The sequence below is a fragment of the Elephantulus edwardii genome, unplaced genomic scaffold, assembly GCF_000299155.1.
Source record: "Elephantulus edwardii isolate Elephantulus edwardi_28Jun2011 unplaced genomic scaffold, EleEdw1.0 scaffold00085, whole genome shotgun sequence".
Classification (NCBI taxonomy): Eukaryota; Metazoa; Chordata; class Mammalia; order Macroscelidea; family Macroscelididae; genus Elephantulus; species Elephantulus edwardii.
The window spans coordinates 14,221,061-14,236,790 of NW_006399835.1; the positions used below are offsets into that span (position 1 = coordinate 14,221,061).

The following is a 15,730-nucleotide window of genomic DNA, read 5'->3' on the forward strand; positions in this document are numbered from 1 at the left end:
ATGTTAGACCTATACGTTGCTTATTAATGAGGCAGAAATATCAAGAGTCCTATGGGAAAAGAGAAATCTGGTGACTTAAGAGTATCCAGAGGGCAGAACAACAGCAGTGACACCACTGCTACCACCAAACCAAATTCTCAGGAGAAGTCCAATTAAAGCTATGGATCAGCAAGTAAGAGGAGAAAGCTCATTGAGATGAAATAACACAGTAAAAGCCACAATGGATTCAAACATGGCCATGGGCCGTAAGGATGGCACAAGACCAGGCAGTGTTCTGTGGTGTTTACATAGGGTGGTGATGTATCTGAACCAACTTGATAGCTCTTAACAACAATAATTACAAAACCAAAATCCCGAAACCAGCTGCCACCAAGTTGATTCTGACTCATGGAGACCTCATGGCTTTCAGGGTAGAACCGAGCTCTATACTATTTTCAATGCTACCGCCTTTCAAGTCTTTCTACTAACACACCTCTGGTGGGGTTAAACCCCCCAGTCTTTCAGTTGGTGGTCTAGTTTTTAAGTATCTGTGCTCTTAAGAGACTTAAGTAAAAATCCACAGACCTTTGAACTAGCCCTTCAATAATGATTCTGAAATAAACTAGTAAAAATAAATTTTAAAAAAGTGATTCTGGTTTGTCCATCACATTTTCTGTATAGAAAAGAACGTGGTGGGCATAGACCAATCGTAATAGATTTTATAAAACACAATGTATAGGAATGACTCTATGGAACACAACATGAATAAGGAAATGCCTAAAATACAATGTCTATGAATGATACACAACATATGCAATGCATTTTGTCTGCAAACTAAAAAAAAATAATGTGAAGAATACAAAGAACTCCACTGACAGTAATCAAAGGGAGTGAGAGCTCAGTGAATTCACCAGTTGCTACAAGAGGCCCAATACTTAGGTAGAAGGTCCAGGAGACAGCTTCCAACACTTGCAATAGGGGAAGAGAAAAACCCACCCACAGGGAGGAAAATGTACAACAATGAATGAATGAATGAATGAATGAATGAATGAAAATTCAACTTTTCTGTAAACTTTCATTAAAATAGAAAAAAAAAACCCACCACCCACAAAAAACCCTCCACAAACAAACCCACTCACTATGGACATAGGAGCAAATGGATCTTCAGAATGTTTTATTTTGTTTTTTCAAATGGTTTAAACTTAGAGGTTAGTGGCAGATACTAATGTGACCCTTTGCATCACAAAGTCCTCCTGATGACTGCTTTTAATATAGAAAAAGTGTTATTCCAGAGGGCCATTTTTCCATGTTATACATCTTGCCGCATTCAGGCCCTAGGGCTATGGTTTATTTTTATTGGCCATTTTATACCTTTCTCACTCAACCCTCCAGTTTCCCTTACTTTTGTGCCAAAATTTCCCTCTTTATAATTTATATATGCAGAAAATACATCCAAGTCAGGATGCCCCTTTCATCCACAGGAAAAGTCTGGGGCCACCTGACTCATCAACACGACAAGCCTAGAAATAGAAAAAGCACTCTGGCTGGAAGAGAGTGGAAACTTCTAAGCCAGCACACAGCTAAGGTGCTATGTCATATGAAATTCATTCTCTGAGGTCAGCGATTAGAGTCAGGTTACAGTCCAAACAAAACTCTGCCTGCTAATGACTTGACCCATTACAACATGTATACCACTGAGAGATGGCCTCCCCCCATGACTTCCAAGGGTGGGCTTGGGGGCAGACAGAAGGCAGGAGAGAGCCAGGGAAATAGTAACTCCTTTTTTTTTTTTTAACAATAGGACGTGGCTCCCAGGCCCCTAACTGAAATGAGTATTTCCTGCTTTTCTAAGTGAAGGATCGGATGTATCCCCCATCTTTTCTAGCAAAGTAAAACACTTGAACCACCAGCCTCTTCAGCAAAGCACAAAGATGACTGAAGACACGAACTGAGTTAAATTCTGGTGGGAGAAGCAGTGAGGTGAGATGCTAACAAAACCATTCCACATTCAGGAAAGAGTAAGAAAGTCAGGGTGTGGATGCACGTGGCTGGAATTATGTTGTGAATCCACATCAGGAACCCATTATATCCTTGTTGTTGCTGTTGTGTGTGCTGCCAAGTTGGAACTAACTCATAGCTGATCCTCCACTGGGTTTGTAGAGGCAGTGAATCACACAGGAGGAGATTACCTATCTTTCTCCCTCAGAGCAGCTGATGCCTTCAAACTGCCTGCCTTTCGGCTAGCAGCACAATTCCTTACCCACTAGGCCACTGCAGTCCCTGGTAACCATTATCTGATATGCTTTCATCCTGATGAGAACTTACATTTATCAAAAGATGCACTGGGTGGGGGGGGGGAATCATTGCTGTCAAGTTGATTCCAATACACATGACGACACCCAGTGAGTAGAGGAGAACTGCTCCAGAGGATGTTTAAGACTGTGATCTCTCAGGCGCAGAATGCCAGGCCTTTCTTCTGAGGCACGAGGGGGGACTCCTAGGCACCCCTACTAACTTTTATTGGCAGCTGAGTGCTTAACTGTTAGTACCACACAGGAACTCCACAAAGGTTGAACAACATGCATCGTTTCTCCTTGTAGAGAATGGTTAAAAGCAAGATAGTCTATGTTGCTTTGTCTTTTCAAGGCTTGCAGTTGCTGTTGCCAACTATCATTTCAACTAGCCAGCGGGATAAAGTGCAACTGCCCCACAGGATTTCCATCTTAATGGAAGCAGATGACCAGGATTTTCCCCCCTTGTTACTTCTGGGTGGGTTCAAACCACTGACTTTTCAGGTAATCGTCAGGGATGCTGTGTGAAAGTGTGCTTCTTTCCAATAAAGAGAATTTAGCAGCAATGAGAAGGAATGGCAATTGTCATATGGAGATGCGGGAATGACCAAACCCAGGCAGTAAATCAGAAAGGTCCTTAAAAAAAAGCAGTGCCAAATATTTCTGAGAGTCTTCAGGGGGCAGATGGTGAAGGTAAGGAATAGAGTGGCAATAGGGGACCTGAAAAGTGGCACTCTACAACGTGAAGCCCATACACATCTAATCAATTCACAAACCACTGTCATCTGTGGTAACAAGAACAGCAGCAGCAATTGCTTCCATTGAGCATTGACTGGTGGCTCTGTGTGATGAGCTGCACCAATGGCCCTGTTGGTCCTCTTCTCTCTCGTGCACATCCTCCAATGGACCTTTGCCATGTGAGAATGTATTTCCTTTTGCCTGAATAACAATGTTAGGTGATAAGGACAGTGAGGATTGACAAGATTTATCTGGTTTGTTAGGGCTGGAATAATGTAAGGCTGTTGAGAAATTCAAAGTCATCAATCTGAGGTCCCTGTCTCCGATACTTATTTTATCAGAGGCTTTATCCACGTTCTCCCTTCTGCCCCCAAATTAACTCACAGTGACAGAAGAGAAGGGAAAGACTGATGCCTGTAGCTGAAGTGTGCTGTTCAATGGCCAGAAACCAGATTGGTCACATGTAATCGAATCACCTCAGTGTTGGTGACAGAGTTAAGACAGTTGAAAAAACAGGTGGTATTCCAACTTCCAATTTTCAAGTTATTGTTGCGGCTGAAATATCTCTCACCTCAGAGTTTTTATTTTGGAAAATCGCCAAAGCACACTTTTTAGCCACATTTGAGTAATTGAAACATGAAAAATATAGTGATTATTTGCAGCCACATTAAACTCTAACCAGATGCTCTTAAAATTTTTCACATGTACATAGCTTCTTTGATTCTAGTGGAGAGTCACATTATGTACCTTTGTGCTGCAACCACCATAGATAGAAAATAGGAATACCTCAGTAGCCCTGATGGTGTAGGAGGTGTTGAACTACTAGTTGAAAGGTTGGCATTTTGAAGCCATCAGTAGAAAGATGGGGAGTTTCCTCCTGTTAAGATTTAGAGATTTGGAAATGGAGGGTCACAGTGAGTTGGAGTTGACAAGTGGCAGTGAGTTTTGGTTTTATGTTTGTTTTTCTCCCCTCTTTATTTCTGGGTGTGGTAAAGACACACCGGCTCCAGAAAGGAAGTAAAGAGGACCCCAGGAGATTCTCTAATAACTTGTACCATCAGAACATGCAGTCATCAAATAAAATCAACTTAACAAATAATTATTGTATAGCTTCTATGCAGTAGGGACAAAGCTCAAAAAAAAGGAAACTTGAGAGAAATTTAACCAAAAGGAAAATGGGCCAGAACCCTGTCTGACTGGCTCACGTGAAAGGCAGTGTTCTGATACCTTTTCTTCTACCAGCTAACAGACAAAGAGAAATGGTTTGGGCATTTAGAAGAACATTAGTGTGAAGGGAAAGTATTAACAGGCCGCCTACAGACCATGACTGCCCAGGTCACCAGCGTAATTGGCACAAGCTGGTATGGCTTGGCAGATCGTGTTTGAAGCCCCAGCATTTGCTTTGGCACATTTGGCCCTCTCCATTCGGCACATGATAACCAGAAAGATATTTTTCAAAATTTAAGTAGGATCATGCCACTTTCCAGATTCAAACTAGACTGTGGTTTGTTTTCATATTTAGAGTAACACCCAAATTCTCAGCCATGAACCACAGACCCCTTTGGTCTCTACTTACACCTGCAATCTCCCATCCGCTCTTCCCAGGCCTCCTGTACCAGCCACCACGATCTCCTTGGGTTTCTCCATGTCAACTCCTTTCTCACTCCAGTGGCTTCGGGTTTACTTTTCTCATATCTGCTCTTCCCTGTCTAGCTCCTTCGCATGACTCAGGTTTCCTTTCAGTGGCATTTCTTCCTCCACGCTCTATTGCTACGGCTCCATTTTTATCCCCCAAGCACTGAATCACAGACTCTTACTACTGCATTCACTTTATAACAGGTTTTTATCAGATTCCTCCCTTAAGTTTGGTGTTCCATGACAGCAGGGACCAACAATAGCTGTACCTTGATGTCCCCTCCCCATTGTCCAGGACAACACCTGGACACAGTAGGCAGGTAATGAATTGTTATGAAACTGATGAATGAAGTAAATATAATTGAAATTGCCATATTACCAAAAGAGAGGACCACCTTCTTTTTATTTGACTTCATGTTTTTACTACCATAAATACTACCATACTTCCATAAATCCTGGCTTTCTGCTAAAGGTTTTCATGTATTCATTTCAACCAGGACCACCCTGATTGAACTTGAGAGACTTTGAGAATGGAGACTGAACGTATGGCTACAATTATAAAGTTTCAAAATGATTGCTTTAAAACCTCAGGTCTGGCACACAATGCATGTTTGAATAAGAGGTCAGGAGGTGGTTAGCGCTCTCTCATTTAAAGATATTTGGGGTTGAAAACAGAGTCGCTATTATATATGTAGCGTAGGGTTTTTTAACCTAAGAAAAATTAAAAAAGAAACCTTAAAGTCAGGCATCAGACCACTAAGAATGGCTAGCACAATGCAGTTCTAGGAAGCTATTGTGAAGCTGGCCCCAGGGGAGGATCTTTTGATTGTTACTTTGTCCTGCTCTGCACTGCTGAGCCATGGAGCTGCCTGGAAACTCAGAAGCACAATACATGCCAGTGCCTAATTCCTCAGTAATTTCCAGTGGCTAAAATGTTTTCCTAGGTATACTCTCTGGAGGCACCAGGGTGGGTCCTGTGTTCTTAAACACTGAATCAAACTCAGCCTTTTCCTAGTTTCCTCAGTTCTTGGGACTAGACATTTCCCTTGATTGGAGTGAACTAAATTTCTTTTCTAGCACTATATTGTTGTTGTTCAGTGTCACTGAGTTGAGTATGACTTAGAGTGACTCCATGAACAATAAAGCTGAACCCTGTCCTTTCTTGAGCCATCATCATCATCTTTGACACACTTGAGCCTGTTGCGGGAGTCACTGAGTCAGTCTATCTTGTTGAGGGCCTTCCTTCCTTCCACTGACCTTCCACCTTTGTAAGCATCAAACCCCTTTCCAAGGAATAGCCTCTCTTAGCAACATGCCCAAAGTATGAGAGACAAAGCTTCACCATCTTTGCCTCCAAGGAGCACTCTGGCTGGGATTTTTGTGGAGGCATACCTGTTTGTGCAAGCAGACATATCTATTTGTTCTTTTGGCGGTCCATGGATATTCAGTACTCTTTTCCAACGCAACAACTCAAAGGCATCAATTCTTCTGTCATCCTTATTCATTGTCCAACTTTCAGATATGAAGCAAGTGATTGCAAAGACCATGGTCTGAATCAGGCACAACTTAGTTTTCAAACTGATATCACTGTCTTCAGTATTGTGGAGAGGTCCCTGACAGCAGACTTGCTCAGTGTAATACATCTCCTTATTTCCCAACTGTTGGTACAAAGAGTGTTGATTATTGAGCCAAGCAAGATGAAATAATTGAAAATTAACTCCCATCCTTTCTCCATCTATTGTGATGTTGTCTATTGGCAGTGGTGATAACATTGCTTTCTTGATGTTAAGATGTAAATCACGCTGAAGGCTGTAGTCCTTGATCTTGTGCAGCAAGTGTTTCAAGTCCTCCTCACTTTCAGCAAGCAAGGTTGTGTCACCAGCATACCAGGCTGCTGATGAGTCTTCCTCCAGTCCTGATGCCATGCTCCTCTTCATAGGGTCCAGCTTCATGAATGATTTCTTCAGCATACAGATTGAGTAAGTAAGAAGAAAGGACACATCCCTGACAACACCTTCCCTGATTTTTAACCACGCAGTGTTTCCTTTGCTCTGTCCAACAACAGCTTCTTGATTTTGCGTGAGCGCAATTAAATGTTCTGGGATTACCATTAGTCTAAATGTTAGCTGTAGTTTATTAGCATTACAGTGCTGCTTAAAACCTAGTTTATTTGTATGAGACTGTTCCTGTGCATAACTCTGTCATTCTCCTGTTTCCAATCTGCTAGTTGCTATTTAGGATCTGGTTCTCACTGAGGAAGGATACTTAGAATCATGGTGCAACCCCTTGTTCAGATTCTCTCTGCAGTGCTCAAACGCTCCAAGTACAATGTGGGATACCTGTCACCTTGCTGGGGCAACCTCACCCATCCTTCCTCTCCCCAAGGCTAGTCTTTGAGGTTTGACCATCCATACTGTTGTTGTTATGTGTCAGTTTTGAAGTTACCAGTGCCCTCTCAGGGCACAGGAGTGACATTGCTTGAATCTAGGTGTCACTTTGGGAAGCTAGGTCATACATGGTTTCTCCAAGGTTCTATGTCAAATATTAATTAACTCACTCATTACCATCAAGTTGGAATTGACTCATAGCTGACTCTCCAGTTTTTCAGTGGCTTTAAACCCCATGTGAGAAGCCTGTCCAACTTTCTCCCATGGAGCAGCTAGTGGATTTGAACCATCAGACTTTCGATTGGCAGCTCAATTCTTTATGTACTTGGCCTCCAGAGCCTCTTATTTTGCTCATGAAAAGTGTGTTTCTCAGGTTCCGTTTTCCCACCATATGGCTTACTGCATATTGCAAACGGTTAACGCTCTCAGCTGCTAGAGATGCCTGGAAGGATATTTCCAGAGAACCAGCCCCTGAAAGCACAGTTCTATTCTGACACACATGAAGCCATTAAGAGTTTGAATGGACTCAGTGGCAACTGGGTTTTTTGTTTGGCTTTTTCTCCCCTTCTTTTAGATATGGTACATCTGACATGGAGGGAGTTCTGGTGGCCCAGAGATAAGAAGTTTCACTGCAATCCCCAAGAGCATGCAGTTTGACTCCACCAACTTCTCTGTGGGAGAAGGGTGGGCAATCTGTAGCCTCTGAAAACTTGCTTGAGGAGAGTCAGCTATGAGTTGGTTCCAGCTTGATGGCAAACAGCAAAAACATATGACAGAGGAGATTCTCTCTCAGAGCTGCCGGTAGATTTGAACCACTTGCATCTAGGTTGGCAGCTCAGCTCCCTACTCGCTAGACCACCAGAACCCCTTGTCATATAGAAGATATCTAAAAGGGGGGGAAAAGCGCGGAAAATCTACTGGAGGGTTGGTTATGAGTCAGTTTCAACTTGACAGCACATGACAACAACATATGCATATGCACACATACTCATCATTGTTGTTCAGTTGAATATGAGACAGACACACACACACACACACACACACACACACACACACACACCCCCTGCAGCAGAGTTTCAGAGGCTGTGAAATCATAGCAGCAGAGATTTGTCCATCTTTCTCCTGAGTAGCAGCAGCTGGTGGATTAGAACCACCTATCTTTGATATGTTGTTGTTAGGTGCCATCAAGCAGGACCCATAGCAACTCAATGAACACCAGATCTGAATGTTATTCTATCCTGTGCCATCGACTGACTTCCAAACTGGGCTTTGTCACTAATACTATAATTACCCACGATCCTTTACTGTTCATAGGGTTTTCGGAGGCCTGTTATTTAAGAAGCAGATGACCAATCCTGCTTCCTAATCTGTCTGAATCTGAGACTTATACTAAAACCTGTCCACCATGGGTAACCCTTGTAGCCTTTGACACACCACTGGCATTATCCAGTACAGCAAACAGACAGACAAGTGCTGTATCAAGTAGAACAATGTTCTCTACACATAAAAAATGACAAGTAAGTTTGTTGTTGTTAGGGATACACACACACATACATACATATATAAATGTATGTATATATATATATGTGTATACATACATACATACATTTCTGAAAGCCCTCTCCATGTTACTTCCTGCCAATGTATCTGTGATCACACCATGTTCCTTGCCCAGAATGCTCTCTTCTGCAGCTTCTTTTAGCAGAAAACTAATCCTCCTCCCTCAAGTTGTCTAGTACACATATTCAGCACTGCCCTCTCACCCCTGTGTCCTGTCCCCATGACTTCCACTTCAGGAACACTCAAGACCACGTCTACCCCTACATTATAATGCACAGCACATTACATTTCTAATTTTGATATTTGTCTCTCTTAGAAGACCATCATTTCTTAGTAAAAGGTATAACAACATTTTATTCAGTCTTTACAGAACTGAGGCCTAGAATGGGTTATAGAATTACATTGTCATTATGTGCCGTTGACTCAGATTCATGGCAAGCCTGTACACATAGCTCTGAACCCTGCCAATGTCACAGACTCTGACAAACCTACCCTCATTATCCCAGTTACTGTGTCAATCCATCTTATCTGGAGTCTTCCTCACTTGCGCTGTCACTCTACCATTCCAAGCATGATATCCTTTTCCAAGGACTGGTCCTTCATGGCTACATGCCTGATGTATGTGAGATGAAGCTTCAAAATTCTTGCCTTCAAGGAGCAGCTAAGTTTCACTTTCTTCAGGACAGATCTGTTTGTTCTCTAGGCAATCCATGGTCTATTCAGTACTCTAGCACCAAAACTCAAATGCATCAATTCTTCTTCTGTCATCTTTGGTCATTGTCCAGTTCTCTGATGCAGAACAAGTAATTGCCAAGACCATAGTCTGTATTATCAGGCACACCGTAGTCTCAAGACTGACACTGTTGCTCTTCAGCACTGTCAATAGCTTATTTTCCTAATGCAACTAATCTTTTGACTTTCTGACTGCTGGTGCCAAGAGTGCTAACTATGGAACAAAGCAAACGGAAATTGTCAATTCTCAAACATATATATCTATTTCTATATCTATCTAGATAGACAGATATAGATATCTCTGGTGGCTTACTGGCAAGAAGCTGAGTTGCAATATCAAAGACATGAGATTCAAATCCACCAGCTGCTCCATGTGAGAAAGAAGGGCAATCTACTCCAGTCTGATAAGCTGTCTCTGAAAACCTGCTGGAGTGTCAGCTTTGGATATATATATATATATATATATATATATATATATATATATATGCATATTCTTCACCACTGGGTCAATAGACAATATCTTGAGAGCTGGAGAAGAGATTGATGTTACCAACTAATTGATTTTGTTTAGATCCATAGTCAACAGCCTTGGTACGAGCAGCCAAGACACTGGAAGGCATGTTACACTGAGAAAATCTGCTGTGAGGCACCGTTCTAAAATGCTAAAGAACAATGATGTCAATTTAAAGACTAAGGTGCACCTGATTCAAGCTATGGTCTTTTCATTTACTTGCTGTGCTTCTCAAAGTTAGACAATGAATAAGGATGACTGAAGAATCAATGCCTTTGAGCTGTGATGATAGAGAAAAATACTGAATATTACATGGTCTGCAAAGAGAAGAAACAAGTATGTTTTGGAAAAAGTGCAACCAGGGTGCTCCTCAGAGGTGAGGATGAAGAAGCTTCATCTCACATAGTTTGAGCATGATGTTAAGAGGGGCCAGTAGTTGGAAAAGGGCATCATGTTTTTGGAAAGGCGGAGGGTCAGTGAAAAAGAGTAAGATTCTCCATGAGATGGATTGACATGGTGACTGTAACCATGGCTCAAGTATACTGGAGATGATGAGTATGACACAAGACAGGGCAAGGTTTCAGATCCACTCTTCAAGGGTCACTATGAGTTATATTCAACAACACAAGCCATAATAACTATCTATAAAACAACAGCATATGTTATTGTTTCAGTATATATTGTGTCAGTGAAAATATATAAAATATGACACCAATGTGAGTTAGAATAGAATTGTGCTCTCTTGAGTGTTCAGGGGTTGATTGTTTTCTGGAAGTAGCTTTCCAGTTCCAGACCTTTCTTCAGAGGCACCTCTACGTGAACTCAATCTGGTGTGCAGCTGAGTGTACTGACGATGTGCACTACTCAGGAAGTCCTGGGATATAAAAGCTGAAATGGAGTCACACAATTTTCACGATTAAAATAAAAGGCGAGAGTTAGATGCGCCCAAGTGCCTTTGTAGGCAAAATATTTCATAGCTTCAGGAAACTACTTTTAAATTTCAAAGCCTAGGAGATTTCATTACATTACTTCCTGTCAGAAAGTCTCTGGTGGACCTCATTGTCTACAGAATACAGATAAAAGTTCCTGATAGCCAAGTGTTGAAGATCTTTAATAAACTAGACCTAAATGAAGGTTTCACTTGACCTGGTACAAAGCTGGACACCACATATCAAACACACACCGACTGACAAACATATGAGCCACTCGCCATTTCTGAAAGCACTCGTCATGTGCTTCCCTGCCAGGGCGCTTGTCCTCGCTGTGTCCTCTGCCCCGAATGCCCTCCTTCAGCTCCTTCTTTTGGCAGGAGCCTACTCCTCCTCCCTGAAGGCGGCCAGTACAAATACCCATCAGCACCCCTACCCCTGTGTCCTTGTCCCCATTAAGCCTTCATGACCTCCACCCCAAGAACATTCAGAACCACATCTATGCCTACATTATAATACTCAGCACATTATTGTTTAAATTGTGATGTCTGTCTCTCTTGGCAAACTATCTGTTCTTACCAAGAGGTACTGACACAAATTTATTTTGACTACACAGTACTGAGGCCTAGAACAGATTATGGTCTATGGTGGGCACTCAGAAATATATGTAGAAGTAAACTGAAAATTATGCTTGGGGATGTGAACTTGTCTTTTTGTTTAGCAAAGACAACAGTGACTAAGGTAAAGGTTGGCTGAAAAACTAAACAAGTACATTTTATTTTAAAAAAGTAAATTATTATAATTGCAACTTTACCTTGAGTGGCCTATTATGAAGCCACAGAGCTTGAGGCTGTTGATGCATTTTATCAGTTTTCCTCAACTCTCACTACCTACTGAAGTTACATCAAAAGGGTAATGCCATTCTTTCTTTTTGAAGGATCACTCTAGATGCTAAATTGATTTCTTTTTACTATTCTAAATATACGTAACACAACACTTGTTACCGCAACATTTTTTCCCATGTGTATAATTCAGCCAATAAGCGCTTCTTTTGCATATGTGCCATTAATAAGGGGAAAAAAATAAGAATGAATTAACATTTTTAAAGAGAAGAAGGACTGGGAAGGGTGAAGGACTTCTAATTCATGTATTTTTTTTTGGGGTTGTTGTTGTTGTTTATAAAGAACTTTCCAATCAAGGAGAGAACATTGATTGAATTTGAGATGTTACTGGAATTATTCCTTCTTTTTTTCTTCTAATATTCAGACAACCAATGTCCATTTGGAAACACAATATGGATGATAAAAGTGAAGAGAACTATGCAATGATATATATCAACAAGGATACTGAGTGATGATAGCTATGCCAAGAGAAAGTATTACATAATGACATGAAAATAGGACACTTGAGGAATGTCTTAGAGCTAAAACAGCTGTCACCTGGTATTCTGGCGTTCTCGAAGTATATGAAGAAATAGCTCCTGGAATCCAGACAGTACAGCTTATTTGCAACAACAAAATTCAGAGGTCAAGAACACAGTTTCTATAGTCCGTTGGGTTTTGTTTTGTTTTTTTGTTTGTTTTTTTTAAGTTAACCTCTTAGAATCACTGTCACATTAGACAACCTTGAATCTTTAAACCTGTGTAATTGTAAAACACTGCACATAGGTAGGTTTCAAAGAAGAGAGAAACATCCCCTCATTATGCCAAGCTTTCCTAAACAAAGTGGATTACTCAGATTTATTTGACTATTTTGTGGATCTTCCAAGACCTTTTATTTTTACTTATAGGTCACTAATCTGACTCTTCTTCTCCTTCCTCTCATTGCTGTCGAGTTTGTTCCAACTGATAGCTGACCTTCCAGTGCGTTTCCAAGGCTGTAAACTGCACAAAAGGAAACTGCCTAGCTTTCTCCTGAGCAGTGGATGGGGTGGGGTTCAACGAGGATTTGAAGTGCCAGAGAGCTGCAGCTTTCTGGGTTAGCAGCATAACATTCTATAGCTAAGTTACCAGAGCCCTCGAAGCCCACCCTTGGAGGAGGAGAGGACAGTCCTTGAAAGGAAAATGTGTCAATTTCACTGCTGGCTAAAATGTTTGTTAGGAATAAAGTTAAAACTCCTGGAATTTATAAATGATGGGATTCTAAAATTACAGATTTCAGTTGGCATGCTTCAGTGACAACGCTCTACACCGACAAGTAGCAATCAGGGCCTGAACAACCTGCAAGCGACCATCTAAGATGCAACTACTGGTCTTACCTCATCTGAAGCAAGCAAGATTTAAAAAAAGGAAAACAACTACAACTCCAAGAAATTAGTCCAAAAGATGATTGGAGCACATCAACACATCATCCCAGCCTTCACTACCCAAAGACCAGCAGAACTATATTGTGACTAGATGATACTACAGACCACTCCGATAGAAGTGAAAGGTGGGGGGAGTTGTAGAACAAAATGAAAAACCATAAAAAGTACCAGACTCACTGGTCTGGCAGGGAGCTCTGGTGACCTACCTGCAGGGAGCTGTGCTGCAATCCCTAAGGCACGCAGTTTGAATCCACCTCCTGTTCTACAGAAGAAAGAGGCAATTTCCTCCTGTACTATTAACTGCCCCGGAAATCCTGCTGGAAGGTCAGCTATGAGTCAGTCCCAACTGGGTGGTACACAGCAACACTGATCTGACAGAGCCTAGTGGAACCATTGAGGCCATGGCTATCAGACTCCCTTTAAGCCTGGAAATGAATCCACCTCCAGAGACTGACTTTCAGTCAAATAATAGACAGGCTTACAGAAAAGTACTTCTTAGTACAACCAACCACATGGGACCACAAGCACAGCATTTGCCTAAAAACACAGCTCAGACAGTGGGAAGAGGCAGGGGAAAAGGGCAAATGGAAACAAGAAGGCCAGAGTTCAAGAAAGAGTGCCTTATGTTCAGGTGATTGCAATCATTCACAAAGCAAAATGTACACTAACTGCTGAATGGAAACGGATACCTCTGTAAACTCCCACCCAAGTGGCATGTTGGGTTTGGTGTGATTTGGTTGTTTTTTTTTTTTTTAATTTATGAAACTATTTAGCTCTCAGTTGTTGGGCAACATTTCATTATTATCTTTTAGAAATTACAAATAATTATTGCAATTTTTCAATGTTATCAATAAACCAGTGATTGAAACAAGACTTAAACACAGCAGAAATTTAAGGATGACACAGGATCAAGTAAAGTTTCAACCCATTTGATGGAAAGGTCTACTTGATCATAAGGTAGCTGCTATAAGTCAGAATTGACTGTGGGCACTTCACAATGGCAATAATCAACATCCTTAAAGCAAAATATTTTTCCCTAAGGATAAATTCTTAGAGGCAGAATTTCTGGTTTCAGAAGACTGTACGCTTTTAAAGACTCTGAAGAAATACTGCTTTCCAGGAATTTTGTTACCTCACTCTTTCTTCCTTTGGGTCTCTTAAAAACCTTGACCAACATGAAAGGCAAATGGCGTGTTTTAAGAGAGTGTGTTTTTCTTTACTTTCTAGCTAACTGAGACATCCTCTTAAGGTTGCTTTACTTAGGGTTGCTTTATCCACTCTGGACCCACTGGCCAAGAGATTGTGATGTTTTTAGCCACTCAGTACGTCCTTTACTGTACCTAACATCTGATAGGTGCTGGGGCGACTATGTAGAGAGGGTGATTACTGCAATCCAGGAACAATCAATCTAGTAGAGGAAAGACAGCTACAGTGTGAACAGTGATAACATAAGCTAGAGGGTAGGGTGGCACCAACCATGAGGTACCAAGGGAGCATAATCCCTTTGCTGTTTTGTAACATCGAGTCAGAAACAACCCACGGGTGACTCTCCAGAATGTTTTCTGAGGCAGTAAATCATTCAGGAGATTGCTCACCTTTCTCTCATGGAGCACCTGAGGATTTGAACTGGGGTGGCAGTGTAGTGCCTTACCATTAGACCACCAGGGCTTCCTATAATCCATCTAGGGTTGTGAAAACAGTAGGAAGAATGCAATCTAGAATAAGAGTCATGAGAAAGAAAGGCACTCCTGAAAACACTGAGGTCCTGTGATCCCATCTGCCCTTGAGAGTCTCACATTTCCTGTGAAAAGTCATAGAAACAAACAAAAACCTTGACAAAAATGTTTAAATCACATGATAGTTTAAAAAACTAGCACTATGTATCTCACTCAATACCTAGTAGACATATACAATAACAGTTGCTAATGAAAGTTTAGCAAAGGGACAGAGATGAGTCACACATTTAAAAAAAGGAACTAAAATATCTCTTTCAATGCAAAACCTCACAGTGGGAGCACATAGAACTTAAATGGTCAAAGAAAAACTATCATCAAACACATGGATGGTTTTTCCTTCTTATTTCCCTTCCTGACTTTGCTACTTGATTACCCATGAATAGGGAGTAGTATGATGTCTTTATATCACCTGTGGAGCTTATGTACACAGACATCCCTTAAGTTATCTTGTGTTCATCAATGGACCTACCCATCAGCCCCATAAACACTGATAAGATGTCTGTTTTGGGTCAACTTTTGAGGTTTAATTGCTGGGCTGATTAACATTCATTCCATGGAACCAAAAATGTGGGTTCCTTTGAGATGAACCTGATGATGACATTTAAAAATTATATATCAGCATAGACAGTTACCTTAGTGTTTGAATGAAAGCTCAATGGATATTGTATGTCATTGGTAATGTGTCGATGTGGCCATGATCCTCAGTGTAACATAAAGATCTTATATGTTACAAATTTTAACACCCCCCCCATGATTCTAATTAGAGAGGATTAGAGATAGTTCGAAGATTAGAGATGGTTCTGCAAAGATAAGATCAGATTTATCTGATTAAAAAAACCTCTTTTCAAGGATGTGGTCTGTGTTAAATTTATATTTGGACTCTGGAAAAAAGATAGCGAACTTTGTATCTGATCCTACACCTGTTGC

The 15,730-nt window shown here is 41.1% G+C and overlaps 1 protein-coding gene across 1 annotated transcript in view; it reads right to left on the reverse strand.

Annotated features, from left to right (window-relative positions):
- Nucleotides 1–11,186, reverse strand: part of LOC102845718 (uncharacterized protein C3orf26 homolog) — an 86,752-nt gene extending 75,566 nt beyond the window's left edge. Inside the window, exon 1 of the mRNA XM_006890042.1 lies at nt 11,021–11,186. Coding sequence (XP_006890104.1) covers nt 11,021–11,186 — 166 coding nt within the window. The remainder of the gene's footprint in view (nt 1–11,020) is intronic.
- Between the last annotated feature and the right edge of the window lie 4,544 nt (nt 11,187–15,730).